Genomic DNA, 16,395 nt, shown 5'->3' on the forward strand with positions numbered 1-16,395 from the left:
CTCAATCAGTGGTGTGTAAAAGACATGGCTTGGATGTTTTCACCATGCTTAGTGTTAACGTCATGAACACAAGTGTAGGAAATAATGTGGTTTTGATTCAACTGGACCACAATGAAGTGCACACTAGAAATATGTATACAAATCCAATGAATTATTATTGGAGAAAGAGTTACTCAATCCTGTGTTGAATAGTGTTGCTGGTTTTCCGTCATGTCTCTTTGTTTAACACAATAGCTCCTTAAATCTTATCACACATGATTAATTCATCCCTCTGTGAGCTGAAAACATCAGAAGCACATGGAACGAAGAACGCTGTCGGTTAACCAGAACTCTCTGGAATCCATATGGAAATACTGTAAGTGATAAATAATTCAGCGCTGATTATTTTCTACTTTTATTAGTGTTTTGTTTTTCCAATAGAAAAGGTTCACATGAAAGTGTAATTATGTTGTATTATGTTCAAACAAATATGATAAAAGTGAATTATATGGAGTTAAATTCATATGTAACAGGCTGCTTCATCATGGACAATAGATTCTGAGTTTAATGTTGAAGCACATACTTAAATTATTGCAGGAACATTTAAAAATGTGTAATTGATCGCTTTTTTTTGGATTATGTAGCGTAAAAAATGTATAAAAAAGAATTCAGTTGAATTTATAGGTAACAGGTTGTTTCATCATACACAGGAGACTTTAGATTTAAAATTAATGAAGCTGGTTTATTTTGTGGCTGTGGTCGTTTTTTTTTTTTACATATAGGACAAGTGGAGTAAACAGATCTGACAAGGGTTAAACTATCTTTGAAAGACAATGGTGTGATTAAAGATTTTACCACCATGACAAAAGACCTAAGGTATTTGGCAATAATAAGTCCAAACAAAGGTTTAAAACTGAAAGAGAAACTTTATTGATTTTCCTCATACAGAAGCCAGGCATTACATTTTGACTGAAAACAGTTTACAGTAATCCAAAGCTCTCTGGCACACGGACTCAAGGCACTGAGGAGGAAGTGTTGTTAAACATGACATCACTCCGTAACAGAAAGAGCTGATTTTTTGATTCTTGCATTAATAAACAGCCGTTTCCTCTTTTCCAACTCCTGCTTTCCAACACGACAAAGGCCAAAAAGGTTCACGCTTCCACCTTCCATGCAGCCGCACTGAAGGTTGTCTTTTTGAACAGAATCACATCCATATAGGCTGATACCTGCTTAACCTGTTCTTAGGGCTTCTCTAGATGATATTTAAGGCACTCTGTATACACGCAGAACTTAAAACATGTCAACACACAATCCCACAAAAACCAAGAAAAATTGTAAAACAACAGATAAGCTTATCAAAAGCAAACAATACATGAAAGGCTAAACATAACCAGTTATAGGAGGCAATAAATCAGCATTATAGAACATTTGTTTGAACCCTTTTATATGATAAACCCACCTTTTTTTTTTAAATATATCCATTTGTCTCACTGTATTTTTGCCCCTCAATTCATATGATTGGCCTTTAGAGTTACTATAGAGGGGAAAAAATGGGCTTAAGTGTCTAAAGATGTTTGCTTTGTTGCTCATAAAGACCTAACATGCCCAGCAGACTACTTTAATTATGCAACCCCCAACTGCTTTAGCCATTTTGAGTCAAAAAAAAACATCCTGTTCCTGCTGAAGATGGTGCTTTTCCTAACAGTGGAAACCTCCTGACTGTCTGGAGCTGAAGAGCCTTTTTTTTTAAACTGTTGTGTTTTTAAATGCTGTGTAAAAAACCAAACATATTACTGATACAGTAAAAACAGAAATTCACAATAAACAGCATCATGTCAAAGTGCACAAACGAGGTTTCAGAAACACAGTTATCAACAAAAACACATACAAAAAGAAAACAGATTATAGTCATACTCACAGCAATTCTATAGTTTATCAACACCAAGTTTAGCAAATAGTGAGTTTACTGACCAGGAGCCACACAATCCAAAATTCTCATCATTCAAAACTCCCCCTGGATGAATTACACACACATAAAGCTACACACCAGCATACAGACATTTGCACCTGGAGGTATCCATGGTTACCCCGAGTTGGATCTTTAAAGGTCAATGTACAGGTGAGAGGTGCCAGCATTAAAAAAAAAAGAAATTAGCATTTGTGCTAACACTTCAGCTCTATGACGGCCCCCTTGGCTTCAGACTGAAACAGTCCCACAGATCCACACATGCAACATGTAAACCACTTTTTCAAAGCACTCTTTGAGTTTGATCCACAAAGGCTTCTTACACTGACAGAAACCCACCCACAATCCCAGAATATCAATGAGCTGACACTGATGACACAATCACATACAACGCATTTAAAATGTAAATTGTAAAAAAAAAAAAAGGCACATACAAATATAACTTAATGCTGTATACATGTAAAGAATATGTTAGAAACATTCATAATAACATTTATAAAAATGAAGAAAAGTAAAGGTAGCCTGGATTAAAAATGTCAACGGCAATTGATTTTCCTAGATCTTCTTTGGATTGAGAACGGTTCAATGATTCAACATCAAAAACTTGAAAAGAATGACAGACTATCTTTTTATGACTCTCTACTGCAGTCTACTGTAGTTATATATTTAGTTGGACTTTAAAAAGGTCCAGAAAGGTTGGGTTAAACAGGTTTTCTTCAAACATATCACTCTTGTCTCCAGTTGGGAAATTTTAAGATTTCCTTTTTAGAAAAAACCTCCCAACATCCGCCAATCCTCCTCTGTTGGATCATTGTTGTATCAGTGACTTCCATCTCATTGTTCTTAGCAGACTGTTAAGATGCGAGTATTTAGTGTTTGGCATGAACTACAAATTCACTTGAGTGAACAGATCACTGCTCTCTTAGTATTAGATCACTGAGATTTCAAGCAAAAATAGGAAAATCAAAACAAAAATGGCTTTTTTTTGTTTCCATTGCATATGAAACATTCAGTAAAAAAGTGTAAAATGTTGCTATCACACAAATGTATGCACTTATGACAGATGGATTACTCTCCAACCTTTTGCAGTCACTGCCAAAAAAAACCTTGTGCCACAGAGATTTGGTTCTCCTTTAGCTCAGGTTGCTAAAAACAAAAAGAAGGGATTAAGTCTACTGAACAAATAGATTGCTACATGATGCTGTCCATACTGGTACAGCAAACCAAACCATTTCGCTTGTCTGCTATTTTAAAGTTGAAAGGCTGTAAGTGTGGTGTACCTAAAGAGTTTAGGCGTCATGTGTGTGTCTCTGGTTGCATGTCATGGTCATGACTTGTAATATTTGTCATTGTAGCGGTGGATGGTTACGCAGCCGTGGTAGGCGATCGGCCGGGGCATGGCCGCTGCTCCGGTTATGATGCCCGTTGATGGGTCGTAGCACAAGACCGTATCTGTGGATTCTCCGTTTTCCGTGCGACCTCCGAGGATGTAGATCTTTCCGTTACACACCGACATGCCGCAGCTCTCCTGCGAAGAAACCAAAAGGCAGATATGAGAAGACTGTTTTAGAAAACACAAGCTGAAGTTCGGCTGCGAAGAAGCCTCTACCATTTTGTTGAAGGTGTGAAGGACAAGCATCCAGTAGTCGCTCACGGGGTCGTAGCAGTAAACGGACTTTGTCAGCCCGCCGCAGACGTAGATCATGTTGTTAAGAGACACTGCTGTGATGCAGCGCTTGGCGATGGGGATGTTGGCTCTCAGTAACCAGGTGTTTGTTTCTGGGTCATAGCACTGAACCTGTACAAGAAAAATCCAACTCTTTTAGAAAGACGTGTGACAGGATGTACATTTAACGCAGGGGACAGAAAACATACTGGACACATTTATGGACAGCTCAGTGGGCTGACACAAGCCTGCCTTTGCATACATTCCGGGAATTCCTGAACCCGCTTACATATTTAAAAAAGCTGCTTTCCAACCAGTTTGTTCTCATAGATGTTCAATATGTTTGAGGAATCTTTACAAGAAATGAAAACCTTTGGGATAAATGCAAATGTAGTACAAGACCCAGCAGATTAGTAGGTTGAAGGGTGAAGCTGACAAAACATAATGAAAGCTTAGACTTAATGAAAGCCTTCTGCAGAGGACTATCTGGTTTGAATGCCTGAATTCCTGAGGTTTGTCTTGCATTGTAGTGTCACAGATGAAAAATGATAAGAATATTTTGACTTCTTTCTCCATCTCTAACAATATTACAAATAAAACTCAGCGAGAAGCCGTTTTAACAGTTGATAGCAGAATAGGGGGTCTCCAGGCCAGCTGAGCTGTTATCACTCTGGGTTCCGTGTGTGGGTACCAGTAAACATCTATCTTGTTCCCACCTTGTCTGAACAGGTTTCATCGTCAGGGCCTCCTCCTATGACAAAGAGCTTGCCAGCACAGCTGGCCACAGCTGGAGAGCTGACTGCCTCTTTCAGGGGTGCCACTTCTGTCCAACGGTTCGAGAAGGAATCATAACACTCCACACTGCTGAGGCGGCTCTGGCCATCGTAACCGCCGATGGTGTACACCTGTGAACACACACAGTGATGGCCTCCATTAAATATGAAATGGGAGCTTTTCTAGAAGTGGCACAGAAAAATGCTGCCATGATGTTTGACAGTATCTGTTGTTGCATTCAAACCTTTAGATATAAATGTTACGCCAGTATTACCAGAACCAGTTTATCAGGCGCACAGGAAGGAGGATACAATGGCTGCTGACTATTGCAGCTACTGCTGTTCTTACAGCTCTAGTTTCCAAATGCACAACCACACATTTGCAGTTGCACCTTTACAGGAAAGAGTTACCTTCATTCTTGATTCGCAACTTTAACTCTAAAAAATATCTGAAATGAGTAAAAAAACTCACAAAAGACGAATCTAAGTTAACTATCCATTATCTGTTTTGCTACAACAATGCACAAACAACAACAACACAAAGAGATTACATGTCAGAAAAAGGCTTCAGGTAGGATTTGAAATTTTGCTGTGGATCAAGTTTGTCTGATGCAACAAAAAGGCTTCAGGCTATTCCTCTGAGAAAAACAGGAAACACAAATGAGCACACAAGGTGAGAGGAAGAGAAAAACAAAATATAAGAGAAGATTTTATGGAAAAAAGGGAACAAAAAAACAGAAGTGTATGGCAAGAGTTCTGTTTTTCTCTACCAGTTTTAACGTAAAAGACATGACAGTGTTTTTCAGGTGGATATGATATCCTATAAGTCAGGTTATCAGGTTTTTTAAGAAGTAGAAACTAAGATAAATATTTTTTTAAAAGGCTGACCCCTTTCCAGCTCAACTGAGGATTTCCAGACCCCATTGTGTTTAAAGAAGCCAGTGTGGTGAGGGAGCTGCTCTGCTCCGAATAAGATCATGTTCATAAACTGAAAGACATAAATCCTTACAGCTATCAGCATGTGCACATTTCTGTGAGATCCATTATGTATCAGAACTAAGCAGGCATCACCAGAGCGAGCCACCGCAGAGCGGAGAAAAAGTCCTTTCAGTTTGATTTGGAGAAAAGCTCAACAGGAGACTGAACAAAGGGTTTTTAATAGTTCATTCATCTGCTTTAGAATATCAAACTGCATAAAAAAGGGCTAGTACAGTTGCTTCTCAAACTGCCAAAAGTTGATTATTTATTTTAGAAAATGTGATCAAAATCATCATTTTGAGGAATTGTGTGCTTTTAAAAAATGGGATATTCTCAACATTTAATTGTGGCTTTGATGAAACATTCAGGAACTTCTGAAGTGTAAACGTCCTTTAAGAAGCACATTTAAATGAAGTGAATTCTCCGTACGTGGAAACTCAGAGGTTTCAATCAGTATACTCAACTTCTTCTTCCAATATGCAAATGTTTGACAGCAACATATCCGGAATGCTTTTTGGATGAAAACATGAACATCCGTGTGTGATAAACATCACTCAGTCATCCTGCTTGGATGACTGATGGGGGACCAGAACTGTCCATAAACCGAGGAAATAACAGGCTGAATGAGGATGTGCGACGCTGCCGTTTCAGGGGGAGGGGGCAACTAAATTCTGAGGAAAAACAAACATGAAAAAAAAAAATCTTCAAACAAGACCTGCGGCATACTTGAGATAGAAACCCAGATATGATCAAGAATGAGATTGGAAGATGGAGCATACTTTGTAAAAGATTCTTCTAAGCAATTTAAAAAGAAGAAATAACTGAGGTCTTACAGCACCAAGACAGTGGAACAAAACATACTAACAGGGAAAAAAAAAAGAAAAAAGAAAAGAAACCATGTAATTCAGCTGCTCCCTTTCTTTGGTACTCTTACATCACAGACCCCGGTTTAGGTGGAATTTTCCAGCCCCCAAACCCCCCCAACTCCCAGTTTCCCCCCTTATTACTACCTTTATAGAAATGAAGAAGAAAAACTTTTCAACAGCTGTTACCTTTTTTTTTTTTGGCTGAGTACTTGAATCCATTACAGGTTCAAATGAACAAAAAGAATAAAGCCTTGTTTACGGTAAAGCCTTAATCAAAGTCATGTTAAAAATTCAGGAAGCTGTGACTGTGTTTGTCACCTTGTCAACACATTGTAATGCAAGTCTCACTTTGGGGTTCAGAAGAGATATTTATGGATGTAAACGCGTAGGAGTTCATCTGATTCAAAGATAAGGTCCAGCAAATGAGGATTATTTATATTCTGTGACAAATATTGTGGTTGTTGTCAGCATGTTTGAAAAAAACTAATTTAAAACAGGATTTTTGGGCTGTACGTGCAAATAAGAACATTTTTATTCTTAAAACTCAGCCTAATAAATATTGTATTTTTGAAAACAAGCCGATTTATTTGTTTAAATGAGGACCTGGTTTCTCTTTACTCTATGTTTAGTTGTTGCAAAGGCACATGAAGCATGATACAGGCTTAAAAAATGAAACTCTAGGCATCTGCTTGGAAGTGTGAAGAGCTGGCTTGCATCCAGAGAAGGCACACGGCCGTCACCTTCTAGAGAAAACTATGCAACCTCATAGATACATATATGAAAAACAAATGCTAATTAGGTTTTAAAAATCCACTCAACACAACGATAGGTACTTTCTTTTTCTTTTTGATGCATTGCGTGAGTTGAACTGCTGTCGCTTCTTTTAAAAACGCTGGAGCGACATAAGTTTGATAAAATACCGTTTCTAATCTAAGGATTCTCTGTCTCTGGATCTTTGATTGCACACAGCTGGTTTATGGTGGTTGACTTCATTGGCTGTGCAAGTTTGGGCAAACATAGGGGAACATGCAGGTGAATATGCATGGCATGCCCATGTGAGATTGGTGATCTGCCCACAGTGAAGCCTCAAAAGGCTTTAGGCCTCACAGCAAACCTGAACAGGATGAAGGAGCTCAAGAAAACTCATGGGGAAATGGATTACATGTTGGGAATCATTACAAATGCTACATTTTTGGTCGATTCTTTTTAACTAATTGTAACTAATTTCACAGCTTTTCTTTGTATTTATAGGGTAGATTGTAACATTATGTTGAGTTGTTCATTTTTCTGAATATGTGACTGAATAACAAAATGACAATAAAGTTCATTCTATTGTTCTGGGTTACACACTCGCATTCCACGCATTCATCTCCGATTCCTTAGAAGCACGCATCTTTCAGTAATCACATAACAGGTTTCCTTGTAAATCTGACTGATCTACTGTTGAAGTTTGAACCTATTTAGTCAAACTGTGGTGAAAATTCCCCCTGCAGGCCACATTTATCTCCTAAATCATTGTGTTCTGAAAAAGAGGGATCCTTTTCTCCTTACCTTGCCTAACAGGACACACATCTTGTGTCTCCAGCGGCCTTTGTTGAGAGAAGCGACTTTCATCCACAGGTTTAGCTGGGAGTTGTACATCCACACATCCCTGCCGTTAATGCGTCCGCCTGAAAACACAGAATCAATAACTTTTTAGAGTCAGCAAACAAAACTAATGTGACAACTTAAAGTGAAGTAAAAGCAAAAAGTCTTCAAGATCAGATTGAAACATTACAGCTGTAGACGTTAAAATTCCGTTTGAGTTGTGCAAAAGTTTGACTTAAACTGTAAAGTTTGGTAGAAGAGAGGTTGGCTAAGACTTTGACAAGTTGATCAAACTTTAACACAAAGCTTGACTTTAATTATTCAAAAGTGAAATGTGTTAAGCACCGTGAGGTGGAAGAGAAAATCAATGATTAGCGACTAAATAAAAGCAGTTAGAAAACCGCAGTAAAATGTCAAAAAAACTCGGAAAATTGAAGAATAACTAAGCATTCACTACAATGTTATCAGAATCAGAGGCAATTATTTGATATCCAAGAATAAAACCTGTACTTTATTGAGAGATAAGTGCTTAAAGCAACAGGTATGAACACGATATGAGCATGGAAGGAACTGTTTGTGTTGCGTCTTTTTTTTTTGGTTGACTAAGCTTTTATCTTTTGAGGTAAGAATGATAAATTCTGGGAAGTCTAAATAAAAACTTCTATCTTTTGTGTTTTTTTTTTTAGGAACTTCATAACAAAAATGGCCTTTAAATTTGAGTCTATTTATAACATTTAAATATGATTGGAGAATTGGATGTTATAGGAGGTATATACTAAAGATAGAAACAGGTTTCTGCACATGCTTTACTTTTTTAATGATAAATTGCATAATGTTAATATTCAGCTATGCCTAATTATACGGTAACACATAAAGAAGGAGACAGATCAGGGGAGATAGTTGCAGCATGCCTCTTTTCAGAAATCTGTAGGAAAGGCCGAGAGCTAGACAGCCTGCTGCCCTCCAGGCTTCCCTTAGTAAAAAAAAAAAAAAAAAAAAGCACACATGGGAACAAGTTGACTCGAGACGTGGAGCTTCAAAAGAGGGGGAGAAATCTAGTGTAGCCTCGCTCTAAATTTAATGCTAGGGAGCTTTACTTGTGAACACATGTTCAACGTGTGAGGAAAGTGAATTGGTTTAGCTCTTCACAGGCTGATGAGACATATCCAATCATTAAATTGCAAATTACTGATAGTAATAAATCATTAATATGCAGACAACTTGTAACTGGCTGGGGGACTAATTATACTTCCACTTCAGCCCCGTGCTATATAAAAACACAGCTGACTGTAGCAGTACAGGGAGTACAAGCTTCAGACCCCAGTTCTTGGAAGGGGGAAGCAGAATGATCCAAGGAAAATGGGGAAATGTAATCTGGAGAGTGGGCTGAACTCTACAAATGTGAAGGGGAAAAAAACCAGGACAGTGGGGCACTGGGAAACATAACATGTTACAAACACTGAGAAAAAGCCGAAGGGGGAGGAATATAATTTCAGAAAGCATGTGAGACTGAAAGCTCACACGTGAGGTCTTGGCACATTGAGGGAAAACACTGCACACGCTCTTTGCTGAAGGGAACAAGTTTTCCTTTTACCCTTTTGCCTACTTTTTTCCCCCCCTTTTCTCTCAGTCAGCTGTTGTTGTTCATCAGTGATGGGGAGCTCATTTAAAGCGTGCCTGAACCTGAACAATGCTTGAAAAATATTAGCACTTCTAATCTTTATCTTTTTATTGGAAACAAATAACTATTAAGCATTTTTTTTAGAGTTACTTATGGGCTTTTATCTCCATAAAACTAAAAGCAGCAACTTTAAGTTTTGATCATCAACTATCAGAGATGAATCAGTTTTATCAGAGAAAACGATGGGCATTATAGTATATATGATTCAGAAGTCTGAAGTAATCTGGACTATGTTTTTATTATGACAAGGATAGGCTTCTGAGGATGTCCAGGAATTAATGGGAAGGTGAAGACCTTGAGGAAAAGAAGTCGCCAACAAAAAGGATCTCAGCTCTGAGATCCAGATGTTGCTCTTTTATTTCCTTTGACTCAAAGGCAGAAGTGCTCAAGAAAAAAACAGGTCAAACTGCCACTGCTGCCATAATAGCATTTTAAGATGATCCAGAATATTACCTCCTGAAGAAAAAAACCTAGAAACATGTAGTTTTGATAAAACAATGACTGAAATTAAGAAGTGTGGTAAATTGATTAAAGATGACATTTTTCTAAATGAAGGGGCTCTAAAATCAAGTGATAACCATAAAGTATTGTTGACATGAAGCTGTTCAACAGTCAAAACATCTCAAGTTGTCCATTGATGTTTGATAGAGTTATAATTCTTTAAAAAGTATTGATGAATCTTACCTGACACCAAAATGTCATTGCGCAAGGCACACACAGCGTACTCGGACTTGGTGAATTCGGGAAGTTTGGCCAGTGACTTCCATTCTCCAATGACTGGGTCAAAACATTCAGTGTAGGGTAGGTTGAACCCACCGATCCGTTCACAGCCACCAACGACCACGATCACCTCGGAGTAGCCAGTCGATCTTTACAGAAAAGGGAAGAAAAAAGTCATAGAGAGGAAAAATGAAAAGGAGATTTCAAATAAACCAATCATAAGATCCATAAGGTAAATAAACATAAAAACAGTGAATTGTTAGGGGGAAAACATGGCACTACAGTGGAAACCTATACCATAATAAAAAAGGAGCTGTGGTTTTCTCTGGAACAGCTTTGAAAGCTCACTGTAAACTAAGGGTACCAATTCACATACTTGGCATAAGAATTTGCTGGAACTTCCATGATAACAAAGCCTTCAGCTGCTTAAAAACTTGTTAGCAGCCTCAAACAATTGAAGTGAGATCTAAATTGCATGTTGTCACATGTTCATATATCAACACTTTTAACGTGCGTCTGTGATGGTGTAGAAACCGAAGGAAAAAAACAGGCGCTTGTTTTCAAGCGTGGCGAGGCCCTCGGGGCAAACGAGGCAGACGGGACAGGAATCAACTCTGCTGATCTGCCTAGATAATAAGGATACACCTGAAACACAGCAATGGTAACTGGCAGCTGGCTCTCTGCCCACTTTAACCTTCTTTTTTTTTTTTAAAGTAGTTCCATTAACAAAGGACAGCTGCACTCCTGTTTGTTGAGAAGCAGCAGACCATAAGGTCAGGTTTCAGTGTCATTCATAATGCATCAGCCTTTTGTTCCTTATCAGAGACGTTATTTTAACTTATGTTTGGACAATCTGTAAATTCTATACAACAAAAACAAAACTATTAAGCAAATAGGTCAACCATCTGTGATGAGTGCTGTTCTGCCAGTGTCATAACAAGACACAGCATTTCATTTTTTGACATTTATTGCATCATTACTTTTTTTTTATTTTAAGGAACTCATTGTTTGAACATGCCCTGTTCCTTTCTATTTCAAAATGTTTCAAGAAAAAAAAGCTCTGTCAATAATTCACTTGTCTTTTCAGCACAACAACACTCCCTTCTGTGTCGCACGAACATGTGACAACAGCTAGGAGCACCGAGTTCATCAACAAGACATAACCTCTAGCTACACAATGACAACAGGGATTGGTTAAGTGACGACAAACTGTCCTCATTGTGGCACAGACATCTCAACCTACACAACAAACAATGGAGTTCAAAACATTATTTTTAAAATACAGGTTTAGTGGGTCATCTTTCCAGAAAACACAGTAGGTATCAACAATGAGGTCTACTTATACCTCAGGGTTGATTTATTTCTGTCACCTTCCTCATGCCAAGGAAGTCAGGATTTTCGTTACCTGCGTGGGCGTGTTCTGGGCGACATCATTTCGTTTCCAAGCACATGGTAGCGTCTGGCTTCGTGGAGGAGCTGGTAGCACTCTGGAGCATTCTGGATGAGCTGATCTCCCTCCACGGTCTGGACAAAGTAGTTGGGATGGAGCAGGGGCAGGCGAACATGCTCCAGCAAATCCTTCAGCATTGGCCTTCTGTGCTCCACAGAATGGTAGATCCACCGCACGACAGACTCGAACACCATCTCCTCCTTACTTACAGACAGGTCATCACTGTTGATGTACTCTTCCAGCTCTTCCTTGCGTAGGTCAAGGAACTCTGCGTGCTGGGCCACTTCTGAGAAGTTGGCCAGGGCGTAAGTACGACAGCGGCTGGCAAGCTGCTTCAGAGAATGTGCATCTGCAAAGCGCTGAATGCCCAGGCAGTTGCATGGGTCTAGCTGGTCCTCCAGGAACTTTGCACAAGCATCACGTAGAGTGGAGATCTGGAAGAGGCTGGAGGTTTCAAATAGGAACTGGACATTCTCTGTAGTAATCTTGGCACGGCCAGTGTAAACATAGGTGAGGAAGGAGTCCATGGCCTCGGCCAGGATGCCATTGATCTCAACCAGCATCTCACGGCTCTCGCGGTGATCATTGCAGAACATGGCTCTGAAGTAAGAGGAGGAGGCAGAGAGAACAGCGCGGTGGCAGGGGAATTCACGGCCCTGAACACTGATGACCACGTCCGTGAAGAGGCGACTATCACGGAACTCATTAAACACCTGCAGGATGCCCTCTGAATGTGAGGATCCAGAGCAGAAGTCCAAGATCTCCTGACTACCTGAGGTTTTGGATTCAACTTCAAAGACCTTAAAGAATCAAAGAACAAGTATAAATATGTTTAAACTTGTGACTTACACAAAGAATGCTTCATCTATAAAAACACAGACATGGGCTTTTTTTTTTTTACACATTACCTTTCGTTTTACAGCTGGGGAGTCTCTGATCTCAGAGTCCTCCCTGATTAATCTCCGGCCCAGCATCAACACCATTGCTGCTACCTTTAAAAGATGCTCTCAAAGATCTAAAGATAAAGAGAAAAATATACACCATCATGACAATAAGAGTGCATCTCTCACATGTGTCTTTTAGAATCTATTAAACATAAAAAATGATGGATTGCCAATGAAAAAGGAACAAGTATAGTGAACTTTGGAGTACAATAGAGTATCACATCAAACAAAACAACTCTCACACAGCAGTCACAAAACATTCAGCAAAACAGTGACAAACTATGAGATTAATGTAAACTTAGATAGATAGATAGATAGATAGATAGATAGATAGATAGATAGATGACTTTATTAATCCCACAATGGGGAAATTTCATTTATCTGTGGCAGCAACACGACATTCAGAAATAATCTATATAATATAACATCAATAAAGGACATCACAAATTACATTTATATTAGTTAATTAAAAAATATTACTAAAATTATTATGAAAAATTATTATCAAAAATGAGATTCTTATTAAATAAAGAAATAAATATAAAATAAATACAGCTGCAAAAGTGTAAAAAAACATGCGGTCTGCAAAACATGTAAACTGTAAAAAAACATTACAATTTTTTTCAAAATACAGAAATAACTAATGAAGTTCACACCAAAAACAAAAACAAACAACTGTTCAGGAACAAAAAATGCTTAATGCTCAAAAGTATACAGTAAATATGAAAAGTTTACATTTCAGTAGATGGACAACAGGAAGGAAGAGTCTCTTGAGTTTGCTAGCTCAACACTGCTGTTAAGCAGTTGTGCCCTGCAGCACAAGGGTTTGCATGAGGAAAGACAAACAGATGCAGGCGGGAGATCGGTTGAGCAACAGTTAGGCCAGCCTACATGCCAGTCAGGTTAGTTTGGACCGGAAGTGGGGGCAGGGATAACACCACATGATGAGTTTTTGAACAAGTGCAAGGTCAAAGCTTTATACGTGACTTTTCTTTTGAGTAAAACCCAAGAAAGCAAATTCAAAATGAAATGAAAAAAGAAATCTAACCATATTTTTTATAGCAGCAATTTATAATTAATCGGATTAATCGCGAAGAAATGACAGTAATGATATTCTTATGAGCACGTTTATAAATCAAATAAAGGTTATTTCCCATAAAGTCTAGAATAAGTTCTATGAAGTCATGTTTTCTTTGTTGTTATTTTTAACCTATTAGACTCAACCCATCCACGTGCCAGTAGCCGCTAGAGATTCGATAGGTTTAGCCCATGTCTGACTGAGACTTGCCTTGTTTGTCTGCTTGACGCACACGGAAATGCGAATATAGACAAAAGCACTAACGGTGTTTAGGAAAATAACAACAAATTAATAACAAGTAAAAATAACAAAATAATCGGCGTATCTGAATAAAAATGCCACAAAACTCAATAATAATAGGTTGCCTAAAAAAAACAAAATCCTGTGTAAAAAAAATTTAAATATCAAAATGTATCTAGAAAGTAAATCAATGAGAGTTTACAAATGCTTTTGAGCCCGTTTAGAACAAGCAAACGAACAAAAACCTTTAGGCTAATTTAGACAAAGCAAATGTGCCTCGTGCCACAATGTAGTTAGTTAGCTAGTGCTGACCGTTAACGGTAAAAAAAAAAAAAAAAAAAAAAACTACCATTTTTTTTTCTTTGTTATTACTTTCACTTCTACACAATAAATAAACACATCAATAATCGTCACCAAAACTCTTTTTACCTTTTAATTTAAAAAAAGTTTCCAGATGAAGCGGCGTCGTCTCTCTCGCAAAAAAAACAAACCAAAAAAAAAAGAAATTCTCCAAAACATTCAGCACTGGCCTTTGACAAGATCTTTTCTCGATGGATTATAATAGATTCGTCAGACTGCTGCATAAATTGAACATTTTGATGGCTGTACTGGACAAAAGAAAGAGTTTCGAAAAGATAACTTTGTTGTAAACAGAGAGCAATATTTATATCTCTGAGAAATCCCACCTCTAACGCGATGCATTGTGGGTATCATAGTTAAAATACTTGGTTTAGCATGGTTTCATGCTATTTCACTGAGTTAACAAACTACAGATTCCAAGAGCAACACGTTCTCCACGTGGCTTCCCTTTGTTTGCAAACAAACGGCACTTTTCATGAAAACAAGTCATATAATAGTTAAACGGAAGAAAAACAGCACGGACATTTTGGTCTACAGTTTTTCCCCGCCGCTGAAAATTCAAACTATGTTCATAAATTACAGACAGAAAATGTCTAAACGTCTTCCCACATATATATTTTTTGTGAACAACGTTAAAAATCTGAGATAATCGAAATAACATGATGTGATGTAGCTTTTTGAAGTGACAGATATGGGTAACTCTTATGAAACGAGATGTTTGCCCGTAAACCGGATGAAACGCCACACTATTTGACCAGTATGAGGTTAGTTGGAAAAAAAAGTGTGATCATTTCCTCATCAGGTTTCCTCATAGCTTTTGCGAGATCATGATTTCGTTCCAAGGAAATGTCCAAACAATCAGTGACTGGTATTGTTAAGAATTTCAAGTTTACCCCTACAAGCCATCTCATTCATGCGTTTCTGTATACCAAAGGGCATTAAAAGGTTAAAGAAAGATAACAGCCAAACAACAATAGACATGAAAAAAATAAAAACATTTTAAAACAGCTGTCAAGTCGGACTGCATGTTTGCTCTTTAACTACAAATGTTTCATTATAGGGCTATATAAATCACAGAGTAATATTTTTGTGTTTATTAGATAAACACAAATTGCTAGTTGTAAATAATCGCTTAAGGCCACTTTGGAGGAAGCACAGAGAAACACAGGGGGAAGTTATCCACTTGTTTTGCTGACAGTACAGTACTTGCCGGCAGCCCAAGCTTGATACATGGACAGAACATTGGGTCCATCTGCTGTTGAACTGTTGTAATTGTTCAAACTAAAACCCAATTTGCTTCCAAAGTTACTGAATCAACACTGACCTCATTTTTCCCCTTTTTTCTTTAAACTGCGGTGTCAACATCTTGCTTCATTGGCTTTATGCAAGCACGACTTTCTAGAGTAAATGGAGTTAGGTGTTTAGTTTCAGTGAACATAAAACTGATAGTTATTTGGATTGTACAATTTACTTTAAATATCTAAGCATAACATTTTAAACGGTGGGTCTTAAAACTGTGTTGGTATCTGAGTTGTTTAAGAATACACAAGATTAAATCAAAGATATTTTTTAAAAAATCATCTTCTTTGTGTTTTTAACATGTGCTTGTGGCATTTCTCTCATAATGGATGATACATGTAAGGAAATTAAGCTCAAAATGGTGTTTCTGAACATTTCTTTATTCAGTTGTAAATCAGGAGGAGACAAAAAATGCTGTTGGAAAAGCAATAGGTGGGCTACAAGCTCCCTGCTCCGCTCTATTCTGATGCATCCACTTGCAGACAATTAGATCCATGTACGTTTGTATGTGTAGCTCCAATTTTGCTCAACATTTCAGTAGTACCAGTAATGTCAGGTTGAGAGTGTGAGGGACGCTAGTGAGAGAGTGTGTAAACAACAGGAAGATGGGAGGTCAGGGCAGGCCTACTCCGCTCCAACAGTTCCATCCACAAGGAGGGGAAATTCTGATGAACTCCTGCCTCTTTGCAAAACCCATGTCTTAGAAAACGAGGTTTTTTTGATTTTGCCTATAAACAACATAATCAAAATTTAAAGACCACTAATAATGCTTTTACAATACTGTAGAACAAAAGATGATTAGAGT

General features: G+C 38.0%; 1 protein-coding gene across 1 annotated transcript; it reads right to left on the reverse strand.

Moving 5' to 3' along the window:
• Positions 1-885: 885 nt before the first annotated feature.
• Positions 886-14,590, reverse strand: klhl24 (kelch like family member 24). Its single transcript, XM_004079331.4, has 8 exons — positions 14,361-14,590; positions 12,578-12,684; positions 11,625-12,469; positions 10,184-10,368; positions 7,783-7,901; positions 4,331-4,519; positions 3,558-3,746; positions 886-3,476 (listed from the first exon to the last, which is right to left on the reverse strand). Exons 2-8 carry the CDS (start codon positions 12,650-12,652, stop codon positions 3,276-3,278), a joined length of 1,803 nt encoding a protein of 600 aa, XP_004079379.1. The 5' UTR covers positions 12,653-12,684; positions 14,361-14,590; the 3' UTR covers positions 886-3,275.
• Between the last annotated feature and the right edge of the window lie 1,805 nt (positions 14,591-16,395).

This window comes from Oryzias latipes, chromosome 17, assembly GCF_002234675.1.
Source record: "Oryzias latipes chromosome 17, ASM223467v1".
Classification (NCBI taxonomy): Eukaryota; Metazoa; Chordata; class Actinopteri; order Beloniformes; family Adrianichthyidae; genus Oryzias; species Oryzias latipes.

What these genes read in the sequence shown, in the direction of transcription:
- klhl24 (XM_004079331.4), bottom strand. Translation starts at nt 12,652, where the DNA reads ATGGTGTTGATGCTGGGCCGGAGATTAATCAGGGAGGACTCTGAGATC. An exon ending in CCCAGAACACGCCCACGCAG is followed by an intron (nt 10,369 to 11,624) that starts GTAACGAAAATC and finishes TTTTCTGTAAAG; the next exon opens with ATCGACTGGCTACTCCGAGG. An exon ending in TTCACACCTTCAACAAAATG is followed by an intron (nt 3,477 to 3,557) that starts GTAGAGGCTTCT and finishes GTTTCTTCGCAG; the next exon opens with GAGAGCTGCGGCATGTCGGT.